At 40.8% G+C, this 16,607-nt stretch overlaps 2 protein-coding genes across 5 annotated transcripts in view; both read left to right on the top strand.

The window, feature by feature from the left end:
- LOC131229220 (uncharacterized) overlaps positions 1-1,545 on the top strand; it is a 33,671-nt gene extending 32,126 nt beyond the window's left edge. Inside the window, exons 5-6 of one of the 2 annotated variants that reach the window (XR_009163217.1) lie at positions 94-288; positions 1,208-1,545. Coding sequence is in view for 1 of the 2 variants with exons in the window: in XM_058225113.1 (XP_058081096.1) it covers positions 1,208-1,290 (83 nt within the window). In the remaining variant the exon portion in view is untranslated. The remainder of the gene's footprint in view (positions 1-93; positions 289-1,207) is intronic. The other variant, XM_058225113.1, reaches the window with a different exon arrangement.
- Positions 1,546-5,219: 3,674 nt separating this feature from the next.
- On the top strand, positions 5,220-12,090 carry LOC131229593 (remorin 1.4-like). 3 transcript variants are annotated; one of them, XM_058225593.1, is made up of 6 exons: positions 5,220-5,380; positions 6,230-6,312; positions 9,304-9,552; positions 9,664-9,946; positions 11,509-11,590; positions 11,678-12,090. In XM_058225593.1, exons 1-6 carry the CDS (start codon positions 5,355-5,357, stop codon positions 11,870-11,872), a joined length of 918 nt encoding a protein of 305 aa, XP_058081576.1. In that variant the 5' UTR covers positions 5,220-5,354; the 3' UTR covers positions 11,873-12,090. The 3 variants fall into 3 exon arrangements, with proteins under 3 accessions (XP_058081576.1, XP_058081575.1, XP_058081577.1); XM_058225592.1 differs by having other exon boundaries at positions 9,658-9,946; XM_058225594.1 differs by having other exon boundaries at positions 5,240-5,380; positions 6,244-6,312; positions 9,658-9,946.
- Positions 12,091-16,607: the final 4,517 nt, after the last annotated feature.

The raw sequence follows: 16,607 nt of genomic DNA, 5'->3' as shown, positions 1-16,607 counted from the left end.
TGCTTTAATCTTTTCTTGAACGTCCAACAATGACTGGTGGATTTGATAGTACGGAATTCCAATTGGTTTATTGTTTCGTGTTTCATGCAATAGGTGGTCTGCAAAGTGGATGGTTCCAATCCATGACTAAAGTGCACAAATCAAGGCCTGTATTGTTGATGACAGTTTCTAGGTTGTACTGGATGAACACTTCATAGATACATGGCTGCCACCAGGGATATCCTTGGTGGGAAGCGGATGATTGCGTGGTGTGTTGTCGTCACCAAGCTCTGTGGACCCCACCATGATGTAAGTTTTATATCCACACCGTCTCCATCCATTTTGTGAGATCATTTTAGGGCATGGGCCAAAAAAATGAGGAAGTTCCAAAGCTCAAGTGGACCTCACCACAAAAGCAATGGGGACAATGGTGCCAGCTGTTGAAACCTTCTATGGCCCACCATGATGTTTATTTGCCATCCAACTTGTTCATAAGGTCACACAGACCTGGATGAGGGGAAAACACAAATATCAGCTTGTTCCAAAAGTTATGTGGCCCCCAAGAAGTTTTCAATGGTAGGTGTTCAAACCTCACTGCTTTCAGTGGTGTGGTCCACTTGAGCTTTTGATCTGCGTCATTTTTGGGCCCTTGCCCTAAAATGATCTTGCAAAATGGATGAATGGTATGGATATAACACAATAATCATGGTGGACCCACAGAACTTGGTGACATCAACGCACCACGAGGATGGTGGTGTGTGGCACACCATGCAATCTGCTTCCATCTCTGGTGGAGGGTCACCAGGCAATCCACTTCCTGTTATGGATTGGAATGGTTAGACCAGTGGTTGGACCAGTCCGGAGCAAAGTGTCCACCAGGCAATCCACTTCCTGTTATGGATTGGAATGGTTAGACCAGTGGTTGGACCAGTCCGGAGCAAAGTGTCTACAGAAACAGGCCAGGGTCTACTCTGATATGGGTTTTAAGACATTTGCTTGGACATGATGAGGGCCCTAACGATCAAATTAAATCTTGATTGAGCTGAGGGTTTTCTGGGCGTATGTGGTTGATTTTTTAAATGAGGGTACAAGAACATAAAACAGTTTGATTCGGAGAATTAGGCTTTGGAGAGATGGATATTAAATTTCTGATGGCTGCATTTAACATGGGATTTTATTGTTAGACGTGTTTTTTTTTTTTTCTAATTCAGTTTGATTGATGTTTCAGTGAATGTTGGTCGGATGAGTATTGCTGGCTTGGAGTTTGATGAGGACGATGTATCTGATGACGACAACGAGAAGCATGGCTGATAGTACTAAAAGAACTTCCTGTTTTGTGCAGCTTTCATCTGTTCTCATTTTCATTATACAAAGGTTGAAATATTATCAATTTATTTTCATTTTCATTGTACAAAAGTTGAAATGTTTATCATGTACTGGGTAGCTTGCTGTATAAATAACCTCACCGTTTTTTGCTTATTTCTGTTTGTTTATAAAGAGAACTATTTCTGTTTGTTTATAGAGAAAACAGTGGTCAAGAATAGAAAAGAAAATGAATTCCTTTGATATGATAGTTTTCTTTGAGAAATTTGAAAAAAGAAAAGAAAAAGAAAAAGATGAGGACATTGATTTCCTTATCTTAAGTATTCCTAAGAAGAGATGACTCTCACCCTCTCATCTGGTGTTTTGAATGGCAAGGAGTTGTCATTCTTACACTTTTCCTTTGTGTAGGTAGAGTTGCCTTTTTAAATGGGAACATAAAGAGGGGCTGAAAGTTGGGCGGGTTCAACCTGACTGACCTGTGACCAACCCGACATTGGGTTAAGCTCGGGCAGGATGTATCGGGTTCGGTCTCGGGCTTGGGCCATATAAACATCAACCCGATGAAACTTGGGTCGGGCTCGGGTTGAAGTCTCAGGTTGCCCGACCCAACCCGAACCTAATTATAATTGAGTGCAGATGTCTATGCTGAAGGCACTGGAAATTCCAGTGCCATCAGGTCTCATTGGTCCACATCATTTCTGATGACTCAAGCTAACAAGATATGCTGGATTTCTCTCCCCCAAATAGATTGTGTGCTACACAACAACACGACTTTTAAAGGAGCAATTGTCCTATATTTTAATTTGTTTGTTTAGAAAAAAAAATGAAGTTTTTTACAATAAATAAACAAATAAATATATATATATATATATATATATATAAAATCATAGGTACAAAAAATAAGACATGTATTCAAATATAATAAACTAATGTAATAATGAAAATATTAGCCTGTATCTACCCTGCCAACCCAACTCCCTGCTTGGATCGGCCTTAGGTTGAGAATTCCCATCCTAGGTTGAGTCGGGTTGGGTTAGGGTTGAGGTATAAGAACCTTGGGTTGGGCTAGAATTGAGCACCAACCCGACCCAACCTGCCCCACTTTAAGCTCTAACAGAAACACTGGAATCGAAAAGGAAAGCATTTTCCATGCAAATTCATAGTGCAAAACAAATTGGGATTTGGGAATCCATTTCTACCAATGCTGATTTTACATTTCTACCCATCTTATGTCAAATGCTTATGCTGGATTGATACGTTCCCTTGCAAATAAATAAATAAATAAATCTGACAAAAGAATTGATATGTTGTATCAAATGCTTACACGGGTATTGACATGTTACGTGACTTAAAACCACCACAAAATGACAAAAGCAAGGGTAACATCTAGAGCTGGGCATCGAGTCGAGTTAGACTGAGTTAGGGCTGACCGGACTCGATCCAGTTTTGAAATAAGCCTGACCTGAACTTGACTCAACTCGACTTGGTATCGAGTCCAGCATGGCTAAACCGATCCGAATCCGGGTCTAGCCTAGACTAATCTAGATTGAGTCTGACCCGGTTAAAAGTACCGAGTCGGTTCGAGTTGGCACTGATTCAGATTGAGAGATGAGGGAGGGAGGGAGTAGAGAAGAGAGAGAGGAGGGTGGTGGGTGGCTGCTTAGAAGAGGAGAGAGAGAGAGAGAGAGAGAGAGAGAGAGAGAGAGAGAGAGAGAGAGAGAGAGAGAGAGAGAGGAGGGTGGTGATAGTGGTGGGTGGCTGCCGGGCTTGGAAGAGGAGGGGAGGGAGTGGAGAAGAGATAGAGAGGAGGGTGGTGATGGTGGTGGGTGGTTGCCCGGCTTGGAAGAGGAGGAAGATGAGAGGCAGAGAGATGGTTTGGGATTGGGTAGGAGTTGGGGTGCCGCGTATAATGTTAGAAATACTTAAAAGTTAGATTTTTTTTTTTATTATATATATACTTGAATCTGACTCGACTTGGTTTCAAATCGAGTCGAGTCTGACCAAATTGAGTCGGGTCAGGTTAACTCGAACTCGGGTCCTTACTCTTACTCAGGTGGTAGACTCTCAGGAGATTCAACACCGGGTCAAGGGTTTGAGTACCCGTAGGTGGTGAAATTCCACTATGGTGTGCGTGCATGTGTGTAAAAAATAAAAAAAAATTAAAAATTAAAAAAATAAAAAGAAAAAGAAAAAAAGAAAAAGAAGAAGAAGAAGTTAACTCGAACTCGACTTGGTTTGAATTTGGATTGGGTGAAGCTTACTCAGTTCGGACTAACTTACTTATTGGGTTCAGGTTCGAATGAGTCAGACGAGTTGAATCAGGCAAGACGAGTTGTTGTGTGCCGGCTCTACGTAACATCATCAGTAAAAAAAAAAAAAATTAAAAATTTGGCAGACAATAGCAATAGACATATAAGTCTGTTTATTTCTTTAAAGGGTAAGCTTAATTTTTAATTATTTGTCAAGTTTAATTTTAAAATTATCTCAATAATGTGGTGATTGTACGGTATATAAAAGGTGAGCCTTATCATTTATACATGACTGCCGACATCTCACGTGTATGGCATTCAAGCTATGGCCGGACTGTTCCGTTGAGAGCCCTTTGTTCCGTACTTAATATTTTACATTTCAGCTTTGCTCTGCTCACATGCCTATACAAGCTGCTAATGCACCTGCCAACACGACGTGTGTGCGTGACTGGCAGGCGCAATATCCAACTCATCCATAAGGTGGTTCTGATCGTGTAGATGTTCTCTTCCAAAAATAAATCTGACCGGTCCAGCTGGCGGGCCACAATGTTAGAAACAGTTGGACGGTTAAGAAAACTTTAGCCAAGTAGTTTTCGTCCATAAAATTTTTTTGTAAATTGTGGCCCAGTTGAAGAATGAACTTACCTGATTCTTGGAGGAGAGCATTTAAATAGTGGTATGTCTCTGATGAATGGATTAGATTTCGTGCCAATATGCCAACCTGGCAAGTAAATGCGTGGCATGTACATTAGCAGTAGTCATTCGGACACAATTTCAACGATTCTCTTGCTAGGGGGTGGTGTGTACTAGGGAACATATCCGCATAATCACCGTGAAAGAGGAGGCCAAATCCAATGCAAACGTCTCTAGGATAATCTTAACATACAAATCAACATGTGTGGCCCATCTTGATGATTTTATTACATCCAATCCGTCCATCATGTGTGCGAATCCAAAAATTCAAGCAGGATACACCACAGCAAATAATTTAGCTGGGGATGCCCACCGTTAAAAACCTTTCAGATTGTACGTGAGATCTGCCATCTAATCCAATCAAAAGATGCATCCGAGCCATTCAAAAACTTAGGTGGGCTGCAAGCAACATGTATTTTAGAGGTTTTTAGGCCTTGATTTTACGTGGTGTAGCCCACCTGAGTTTGGGAACAAACTACTTTTGGGACCCGATCGAGGAGAATAGAAGGGGACACACATGATGGACGGATTAGATGTAACTAAAACATCATGGTGGGCCAACACATCAGTTTGTACGTCAAGTGTATCTTAAAAACATTTATATTGGATCCGGCCTCAAGAGGAGGAGAGATTATAATGGAACAAACACCCAGAATAAAAATCACAAACAAAAAAAAGAAGCATTCAATTCTCGAATCCCCACTTTAAAAATCTCCTTTACATTCTTCACCATATCATGGATGGCTACTGAAGAAAGAAAGGTGGGGAAAGCACATTTCTAACTGTAACAAAAAGCCAGCTTTATTAATGAAGAGATGGAAAGGCAATAATATAACAAAGGAATGAGAAACCTATGCACAAAGGAAAAGAGATATCCTTTTCTTCATCCCACCACCCTTTTTTCTCTTTATTCAAACCAAACCTTGTATGCAAGCATATATTACTTTGCTTGCCTCCCTTCCCCTACGCTACAACCTTCACAAGCCTTCCTTTCTTGTCTATGTGCTTCTACTTCAAATAAGCTTCCCATGACTCTCCTCTCCTTCAAACTCATCACAACTCTCTCTCCTAGACTCCGACGAGGACAATCGAAAGCGGCGGTTTGGAAGCATGGAAAGCTTGATTAAACAGATAAGGTACCTCCACGCCACCCACCCGATGATAATGTTTTTTTTTTTTTTTGAAAGCTTCATATGGCGGAACTGCATATACTGTTTGATCAAACCTGACCTTTCTTTCATGTGCATGGGCAGTTTGCCTGACATCTTCCTTAAAAAACGTCCATTTGGGTCACAGCACTTCGAAAATGGGACACCCCCAGATTCAGGCTGACCAACACTCATGTGGGCCATCATGAATTTGGCTGTTTTTGGTTAGTTGTGAATTGTTTATTTTGTGTGGACTACCTGATGATTGGATCGCCTAATCCTTAAAAACCTGAATTTGTTAAAAAAAAATTGCCTTCATTATATTGAATTTTACTGAGGGAGGTAAAATTGATAAAAATACCCTTTATTTTATTTTCTTTTCAGGAAAGTTGTGGAGCCAAACATTGTGGGGTCCATGTGATGTGTTTATGACCCTACCATGATTATTGTACAACCAAAAAAAAAGGGCAGATCCAATTATCAGGTGGGCCACATCATAGGAAACAACGTGCCTTTCGAAAATCTCAAATTCCACGTGGCCCACCTGATAATTAGATCAGCCTAAATTTTTTTGGGCATTTGATCGTCATGGTGGGGTGCATCTTTCGGATGGGCCGGATATCATACACAAACTAAGTGTATTTTGGTCATTTTACCCCATAATGCTCCACCACACTGCCTTTAAAAAAAAAAAAAGCAGACTAGGGCCCATTTTGGTCATTGTGCCATTTCTTCTTTTTTCTCAGTTGCATTTGAAATCTATTTCATAGCATGCTATAAAAATAAAATTATATAAATAAATAAAAGAAAAGGAGAGATTGTTGACCAGTTAGTCAGGGTGAGATTTTTAGGACAGGATAGCCAAGAGGATCCCAGCAGAAGAAGGGTACCACCACAGAAGTCCCAGTCCTTCAAACCAGGTATCCCTCATTTCTTTTACTTTTATTCCGTTCATTTCCCCCTTTTCTCCCTTTTTCGGTGGGGAGTGGAGTAGGGTTGAGAATGGGCATGGCTGCCCAAGGGCCTGAGTCGGGTTGAAATCTAGGCCTAGTGTCTTGGCCGGACTAGGCCAATGATAAATGGCTCTGGCAAATCATTAAGTGGGCCACCATTATTAAAAAAAAGAAAACAAAAGAGAAAAAAAAAGAGGCTTCAAAACTCTTGTAAGAGGCTGCCGTTTACAATGCTTGTGTAGTTTAAAGGTAATCGTTGGTTCTGAGTTATGCCTTTGTTCTGAACATATGATGAACTCATCACATGTGGAAATATTTTAAATTTTTTTTTTTTTTTTTTAAACATATCTTAGATAAGACTATCTCAAAACCTTCAATCATTTATTCCTTTTTCCTACCGGCCTGTATGGATTTGTTCAAATATAAATTGAGGGAAAGGCATTTTTATGAAGATGAAGTTTTGTTGTTTGTTATTATAAGTTGTTTTTTTAAAAAAAAAAAATTAAAAAAATTAAAAATAAATGTCAATTTTCTTTTTATCTTTAAAAAATGTCCTATCTCTCGTTTTCTTTTTCAAATTTTGAAAAATATAATTTCCAAAAAATTAAGATAAATTAAAAAAAATGACTTTTTCTTTTTATAAAATACCCCCATATGGTAGTTACATATTCCACTATATGTCTTTTAAGTGCCCCACATGTACCAATGTACATGTGTGAAGCATGTGCTACCATTAATCTTAAAGCACCACAAATATTTCCTTGTGTCACATATTAATTTTGTGTCATCATCATCGTTCTTTTAGTAACCAACTCTTCAATGTGCCATACACCCCCAACATCCTGTGTAAGCATGTGCCACCTTCATCTTAAAAAATCCAATGTCCCCCCATGATTGTCATCCATCTTAAGCGGTTCACATGCATAACATGTGCCAATGTGCAACATATGAAACATGTGCCAACAAATTACCTTTGAATGCCCTACTTGGGTAGACTCCCGTTCAAGTGCCTTAATATCTCATAATCCATCCTAAACCTCCACACACATGCCTATTTATGGCATGTGCAACATGTATAATCACCTATCTTCAAGTGCACCTCAATGTCTTACATGTACTGCAATATCTTCAAGCACCCCACATGTGCAAATGTACCACATGCCACATGCGCCGGCATCCATACTTAAGTGCATGCTCCACATGAGTCACACATGTCACACGCAACATATGCATCATCTGTCATCATCAATTTTCAAACATGCAGCACATATCAATACATCAATGTGTGATATGTGACCCACATGCCACAATCCATCTTCTAAAATTTTCAAGAGAAGGAATCTATTTTCCAAATAAGAAATTTGGAAGGGAAGAGAAGTATTTTCATGAAAAATCTTGTTGAAAAACAATCATTTATCACCGTTTGTCAGACATAACGTTTACAGGGAAACATTATTTACCTCAAATATTATTAAACGAATCCAAACAGGCCCTATGGGCTGCCGTAACTATGACCAGGACCAAGTTCCCGCCCTTCTCGGCTTGATTAATTAGGACCAGGTCCCAGCTGGGGTTGACTCAACTTGAGCCCATTTCCGCCACCAGCTAGCACCACAGAGAGATACGATGGCCTTTACAATAATAAAATTAACGATACAACACGTGTAATATCTGGGCCGTTCATCAGGTGAGGGATTCGGAATTCGGATAAGTAGTACCATTACAGGATTGGATTCGGGTAATCCATCAGGTCCTTTCAGGTATTTGGTAAGGGCTAAGGCATGTATGGACTTGGTATCTATTGCCAGCCCTACACCTTTTGTACGGTTCGGACGTCATATATGTAACATGCTTTGCACGTGCTAGGGGTGAGACTTGGGCTTTCTCTGCATCATTTTTGTTCCCTTGTATATATGGGAATTCAAACCAGACCCCGGTCCCTTGCGGAGTCGCATGGCCGGCCCATGATCAATTAATCATGACCATTCATCTGGTGGGACCCACTTATGTCATGGCCCACACCCCAGAAAACTCATTTATTGGATAAATGATCCAAAATATATTTGGGTGGTCGAGATATGGGATTGCCTGATGAGGATTGAGAGGGGCCCATCATATAAATCATTTGTAGGCTAAGCCCAAGAATCCCTTTTTTAGGTGGACACTATAACTTGATCTTTCCGAATGGATGGACGGTGTGAATACAACACATGCATCATGGTGGGGCTCACAGAACTTGGTGACGTCACTTCAGTAACTAATCCGCCCGGCCACATCTCAGCTACTCAATCTTTCATTAGCTAATCCGCGTCAGGACCTACTTATCCTGGTTGCTGCAATCGGTTCGTGTTGAGTTAACGTATGCCACACATACCCATTTTGAGTGCCTGCGTATCAACCCTCACCTCTGCACTTGTAAACTTCCATTTTCCTTACTTTTTTGGAATGGGGGGCGTATTGGAATCGAAAAAGCATAATCTATAACCAGACGTTGAATATTTGCATCCTATTCCTTTCTTGTAAATCACAATTTGTATACATAAAGTTAGAGATGCAAATAGGCTTGACTCGGATGAGTCATCCCGACTCGACTCATACCGAGTTAATAGAATCAAGAAACAAACCATACCAGTTTTCCTACAGAAAAAAAAAAACCCAAAACTGTGGTGGCAAGCATAATTTGAAAACTCGAAAACTCGACTCAATATCTAGTCCGGTCAGGTTGACTTGAAGACTCGATTCTATTTGAGTCGACTCGGTATTTAATAATTAAACTTAGGAATATTACACTAATAATAGATAAATAGAAAAGCAATCAGTATGAAATAGCAAATCTATATGACTTGGATCGATTTCTATCCGAGTTTTGATTCAAGGCATCAAGTTTTAGAACTATGATGGAAAGAAATAGGCATTGACATAAAAGAAAAAACACCTTAAGAGAGTTGGTATTTGCAGAGAAGAAGAGAGCACAGAACTGGTTCGTGAGGCAATTCTCAAGCAGAATGAGCCGTGACAGCAGCATTAGCGATGGTGAGTTCGAAACAATAGTTGCAGCTACTGCTTTTGCCATCACCACGCTTGAAGAAACCGACTCCTTGAACAAGAAAAGGTCGTCGGATATCTCTATAAGCAAGATGAAGAGCAGAAAAGATGATACCCTGGCCGGGCCTTCAAAGGCTAGTAGTATCCCCACAAGGTCTACTGGTAAGGAAGTAGTGAAAGAAGGAAGATTTAAAAATAAAAAATAATAAATCAGTGAATTCTTTCATTCTTTCTATTGATATCGTGATGAGATGCTCTTTGAATCAGATACAGAAGTTGCAACGAAGAAACCGGAATTGTTTGACGGCAAGTCACTAGAAAAATCTGCAACAGGCAATCAGAAGTTGCAGGAAAAGGCGACGGGCACTGTCCCGAGCATAAAGAAAACTACCACTTTTTCTTTGGATAACAAAGGTGAACCAGAGAGTAGTAAGGATAAGACAGGGAGACCAACATCCAACGATGGCAAGGGGAACGAGTACTCGAGTGCAAACGGCAAGACAGAAACCCAAGCAGATGCATGGGAGAAAAGTCAGATGGCTAAGATAAAGAAGCGGTAATTACATGCATTTCAGAATCACCTTATAACTAGAGTTTTATATATATATATATATATATATATATATATATATATATATATATATATATGGGAAAATGTTCTATGCGATGGAGATCATGGGAACTTGCCATGAGGTCGAGTTGTGTAGGCCCACCGTGATGCGTGTCAAACATCAACACCGTCAGTCAAATGCACCATTCCATGGTGGGCCTAGGGATTAAAAATCAAGTCAATCCGTGACTTTTTGGGCCACACCACATACAAAAGTTTAGAGGGGTTACCCTCCATTAAAACATTCATAATCATTTATTGGGCCCACCGAGATGTGGTTCACAAATCCAGCCCATCCATTATGTGTGTCCCACTTGGATGAGGGGTCAGACCAAGTTTCAGACACATCCAAATTTCAGGTGGACCCCACCAAGTGCTTTTATATATTTTAGGCATGTCTTCACATGATTTTAGATGGTATGGCTTACTTGATTTCTGTGTGTGGCTGATTTTTGGATATCCCATAATTTAAAGGGGACCCATCAAATGCATGGTGTTGATGTTTGACATATATCATGGTGGGGCCCACACAGCTTGACCTCATGGGAAGTTCCCATGAGCTCGACCGCATAAAACCTTTTCCACACACACACACACATATATATATGGAACTTCCATAAGGCCGAGTTGTGTGGGCCCACCATGATGCGTGTCAAAAATCTACCCCATCAGTCAATGCAACATTCCATGGTGGGCCTTGAGATTAAAAATCAAGTCAATCCATGACTTGTGTGAGCCACACCACATACAAAAGTTAAGAGGGGTTACCCTCGCATTACAACATTCATAATCATTTGTTGGGCCACTGAGATGTGGTTCACAAATCTAGCCCATCCATTATGTGTATCCCACTTTGACGAGGGGTCTGACCAAGTTTCAGATGCATCCAAGTTTCAGGTGGGCTCCACCAAGTGCTTTTATATGTTTTAGGCATGTCTTTACATTATTTTAGATGGTATGACCCACCTCAGTTCCGGTTGATTTTTGGATATCCCATAATTTAAAGGGGACCCATCAAATTCATGGTACTGATTTTCGACACATATCATGGTGGGGCCCACACAGCTCAACCTCATGAGAAGTTCCCATGAGGTCGACCGCATTGAACCATTTCCCACACACACACACACACACGCTCATACTCAAACAGGTGCTCGATGAGTTGCCGAGTCGATTCAATCCAAAGCACTTTCTTTTGAAAGTAAGTTGATGTTATAACCAGAGGTTAAAAAACTCAACTGGGTACTTGAAGACCTGCCGAGTCGACTCAACCCAAATCACTTTCTCTTTTGAAAGTCAATTGATGATGATGATGATGATGATACCAAAATCGCTTCAGTTTTCTCCACTTGTAAAAGAAAAGAGCTCAATCGATTAATTGACTGAGTTCCAAGTTGAATTGGACTCAGACCCTCAACGTGTCTGTTCAAGTCCAAATTCCTCAATGCACGATATAGATGTCTTTGGTTTTCACCGTTTAATGGCAACTGATGGATAAAAAATTTCAGATTCCAAAAGCAATGGTCGACAATTCAGTCATGGGAGGATGAGAAGAAGAGCAAGGCAAAGCGCCGGTTGGATAGAAAAGAGGTTCGAATCATCTCTCCTTTGATATCTATAACCAAAGTGAAAAACACTGATTATCGGTAACGGAATGTCCATTTCATGGAAATGCAGAGCGTGCTGGACCTACGAAGAGCAAGGGCCACACAAGCATACCAGTTAGAAATACAGAGGATTAATAAAATTGCCGAAGGTGCAAGATCCATTGCTGAGGAAAGTAAAAGAAATGACGAGTCTAAGACGAGGGAGAAGGCGAGGAAGTATAAATCGACAGGGCAGCTTCCCGTCACTTGCTTCTGCTTCCAGTAAGACATAAACATTGTCATCTAAATCACCAAAATCCTTAAGGTTTCGTTGTGAACTGCACGATCTCGATCATGGGTCATTTGCAATCCAGATCATTACTTCTACCAACCTCAACTGTTGATTAGGTTGTAATGCAAATTTATCTTTATGGTATTGAGATTTACACTTTGATTTAGGTTGTAAGAACATGGGTTATCTTATAATAAAATTCATCTTTTAAGAATATTAATTGCAGTATTAATTCATATATAAAATTACATTGCACACAATCTGCATTTTGGGGATCGCAATGGGCTCAACCCTGTAAAAGACCAAGACTCAGCCTGAGCTTGAAATCTAGTCTTGGTGTTCAGTCTAGGTTGGACCTGGGTCATTAATGAATGGCCCATTTGATGTAGAGCGGGTCGTGGACACTTTCATGGCAAAGATGGACTAGAGAAGGCCTGATCGGAGGCAGAAATGATAAGGACAGTTAGAACCTTAAAACAGTCGTATCTTGCAAAACAGAATGAATTTTTCGACATATCATATATGATTTTGGGTCGGAGAAGCTACTTTAACCAACCAACTCACTTCGCCAGGTTGCCCATGCTGGATTTGTGAGATCCCATCAGATCGACGGTCAAAAGTTCATTTTATTTTCACTTTTACTATAAATAGTAAGTTTTAATTAAATCATAACTTTTCATCCTTTTAGTTGTAGGAGTCGTGCCCAACATGAAAAGGGCTTTATAAAAATAAGGAGAATAACATGGTTATGCCAAATTGGACACTTACTATTTTTGGCCGAAAACCATGAAGTCGTCTAGTAGGAATCATGACCGTCTATAAATAGTAAGTTTACTATTTATAGTGAGTCACGTTTTTAAGGAGTTTGAGTTGGAGTTTTAGTCTAAAACTCAGTCGTAAGTTTGAACTCATTATTTAAAGGATTGGAATTTCATATTTATCATCAATCAATTTATTTTTAAATTTATTAAAAGTTGTTTCTAATTTATCCCTCATGAATTTGAGGAAACTATGTGAAGAATCCAGAGAGCTCCGTGGATTTAGAGTAGTTATCCCTGAGGAAGATGATGAACAACCTCATCACGCCCTTCCCTGTGTCACTAGAAAGCAGGTTGCTATTATATAAAAGAATGCATGATGCTTAGATTCATTCAATGTACCTATAGTTTAAAAGCACTCTTTGAATTTGGGTGGATGTTTTCTATGATCAAAACAGGCCACATGAGGAACATGGGATGTGGTTGGGACCGTTTTGATGTTGCATTGGACATGAGATGGACCATGCCCATCCATCTTAGTCACCCATCATGTACCTTTTTTCAGTTGAGTGTAGACCATCATTGTATTGTTCTTCTTGACTTTCTAATTTCTAGTGTGTTCAATAGGATGGTGGGACTTTTTGAGCAATTGCTGGGTTGAACTAAAAATGGGGCGTTTCAAGCATCAAATGGAAAGTTTGCATGAGGGTAGTAGTATGCAACTGCTGGGCGAGATCCCAAAAAGAAAGGGAAGATTGCTATATCCATCCGATTATTGGCATGCAAAAGGAAAGATTATTTCACAATACGAGCAATAACCCACCTCAACTAACAGAACTGCCAAATAATCAGGATTACTACAGTATTTTGCATACGAGAATTGCTATATTCCGGAGTGATTGGGAAGGAACATATTTGAAAATGGACGTACGGTGGATACTGCTCATATTACTTTTGGAATGTAGTGTTAAGTGTACAAAATGGTTTGACCAAAACCATGAACCCCTTGTGAACATTGTGTTGGACTAAGTGCATGTGGCTAAGCCTATGGCACAAAAGAGATATGGCTTAAGGGATCTTCTCAATGAAAAGGAATGATCCTAACCATGGTGTGTGTAGACACCCCACCCCCACCCAGCACGATGTACCTCATCTTGGACAATGTAAGAGGATTTGTGAGCTTGGAAGACCATTAGAAAGGTAGCTTAGCCAGCCCATAACCCCGAAAACCACAATAAAGCCTAATGGGCCCAATGGACCCAGTAAGTTTGAGTGCTATTGGGAGTACAAACAGCGATGGGGTGACCCAAATCAGCCCCGGACCACTCGGCACCGACAACAGCTCATAAACGGCTCACCAATCTCAGTCAGGCCCCTCATTGAGCAATAGGCCCACATGAGGGAAAAGGCCCCAACGCCCGTTATGACCAAATGTGCAAAACTGAGAACCGACAATCATAGGATGGCCGCACGAATCTTTATAAATCTAAATAGATCCTGGATCTCTTCCAAAATCTTCCAGAATAGTGGTTTGGAAAAATGGGCAGTTAGGGGTATAACACCCCATACTTTTCAGTACTCAGGTGTTACAATGAAGACCTAACTTGGTATAAATGCAATTCTAGCTTACTTGTATATTCACATTTATTTTAACCTAAACTTAGCATATAAGAATAATTTTCATCCATAAATCAAGCCATCCCACCATTGAATTTCAAGTTAGACCATCACATCATCAACGGATCCACATTGAACCTCAGGAGACTTAATTTTAGGAACTCAATTAGGATAAAAAGTTAAACAACGCTTTGTTACAATGACTAAGCCATATGAAATCAGTTTCAAGACCTAAGTTACTTGATCAACTGTTCGTTGATCTGCAACACTTAAATTAGCTATCCACCCCTTGATCACACCGTCAGGCCATTAAGTTTTGATAGAAACCATTTAGATATCTTTAGATTTCACTAAGAACCCTTAGAATCCCTAATGGTCAAATCTGAAAATGATCCGATCATAGGATCAACGTAAATGAACACTTAAAGATCATGTTCACTTGGCATGACCCACCTGAGCTTTGGATCTATCTGATCTTTGGCCAGGGGTCCTAATTGGACCCATGGAGTCGGGAAGTCTGAGTGGATTTCGCAAAACATCTCTATGGGCCCCCACATTTAGGGTGCGTGTGCATGGCATATGTACAGCCGCGGAGCACCAAGCCATGAACCCGTTCAAATCGGGTTGACCCAAGACGAAGAAGGAAAAGTCTTTGAGAAATTTAGGACTGTGGACCTGTGAGACCCAACCCTAGTTCTTATGTATGCATGTGTGTGTGAGTATGCATCTTGTTCATCATGGTCTCGCAGTCCTACCAGTCGAATTTCGGTGACCCGCAGCCTTCGGATAGTGTTTGCAGTTACCCTTGAGTTCGGTCATGTAAACCCGACTCGGGTTGACCCGAGACCTATGCCATTGCGTCCGCCTCGTCGCCACGATTCCGACGCTGCGTCCTGTGCGTTAATCCGATATTTACATCTCAAGTTATGATCGTTGATGGATATGGGCCATTGATTGCATGATTAGTAGACCCCACCATGGGTTACACATTTTCCCATGCCATCATTTCACCCTAGGCTGAGATTTATAGAAAGGCTATTATTACCCTAAGCCTTGTTAATATCACCATAGGCTACCATCATTGCCTAGGAGAGAGAGAGTTCATCATTACAAGTCTTAAAAGTCTCTCTCTCTCTTTCCCTCTCATTTCTCTCTCTCTTCTCTTCTTCCTTAGCAACTCCCCTTCCATCTTCCTCTCTTCTCCAGCCCCTTCTCCCTCAAATCCCCTCCCATCTAACCTTCAACAATCCATCTCACCCATTGAAACATGTCCCTTGGAGCATGAAGAATAGATTGATGTAACTTTGGAATGGGATCCATTAAGGTGGGTGCTCTTCTTGGCTTCATCTCTCTTTCTTCTTCTCTCCTTTCTTCCCTTCCTTTTTCTACATACATGGGAGCATGTAGGGCCACCAAACCATGGTGGAGACCCTATATGGTTCCTAGGATGAAGGCCAAGGGCTTAGATCATTCACAATCCATTCCATGGTGGGTCATTTTCCATGGACCCATTATGATAATTTCTTCTTAATCCTTGCATCACATGGGCTACATAGGCCTTTGCATGCATGGAGGGAAGGGATCCTTACCATCCAGCAACTTAATTTGATGTATCTTGGCTTGTATGTAAGTGTATGATATAGTGATGGTGTAGATTTGTGTGTGGGTGGTCCATTAGTGGCGGGACCTCCCACCTATGACCGATCTTACTCCTCCTTTCCCTTGTCTACTTCTGTATATTTTCTGATGATATGTGGCCCACTAAAGTAGGTCAGCAATATCCCGGGCCCCCAGCAAGATGGGACGTCCAAGCCCACCTTGATTGGACGTCTAGGCCCAATCATGCATGCATGGTCTGGATGGCCTCTAAAATGGATTTTTTAGAGGCTTGAGAGCTCTGATGGGTCTGAAATTTTGTGAACCTATCAAGGTAGGCCCCACATGAGGAAACAGGGCTATGGACCCCTTGATTTATTTGCATGGGCTGAAATATGGACAGCCTATGTTGCTGTCCAGATTTCAGGCCCAGTTAGAGCATGTATTTTGAGTTACTGTTTAGACCTATTTGTAGGCCTTTTTATTCTAAATTTTTTTAGGATTTTTGTAGTGTGTGGACCCCACTTTGATGTGGTATGGAGCCCACACCCTACCTCTCATGATTGAGGCCCATGGGTTGGGCCAAAGATGTCTAACTGCCCAGAAATTTCTGGACAGTTCAACAATACAGTATGGAGGAAAACACTATATTCACCTGACTTTTTGGAAGAAGTGGGCCATTCCAGTGGACCCCACTTATTTTTCAAATGTAGGGCCACCTTTTCCCCCAATTTTCCAAGGGTTTGGGTGGGTCCAAG

This window comes from Magnolia sinica, chromosome 16, assembly GCF_029962835.1.
Source record: "Magnolia sinica isolate HGM2019 chromosome 16, MsV1, whole genome shotgun sequence".
NCBI classification, from domain to species: Eukaryota; Viridiplantae; Streptophyta; class Magnoliopsida; order Magnoliales; family Magnoliaceae; genus Magnolia; species Magnolia sinica.
This window is presented reverse-complemented; position numbering and strand designations above follow the sequence as displayed.

Coding starts and splice junctions, on each gene's coding strand:
- LOC131229593 (XM_058225592.1), top strand. CDS start 5,355: ATGGAAAGCTTGATTAAACAGATAAG. Junction 6,313..9,303: donor GTCCCAGTCCTTCAAACCAG/GTATCCCTCATT, acceptor TGGTATTTGCAG/AGAAGAAGAGAGCACAGAAC. Junction 9,553..9,657: donor TATCCCCACAAGGTCTACTG/GTAAGGAAGTAG, acceptor TCTTTGAATCAG/ATACAGAAGTTGCAACGAAG.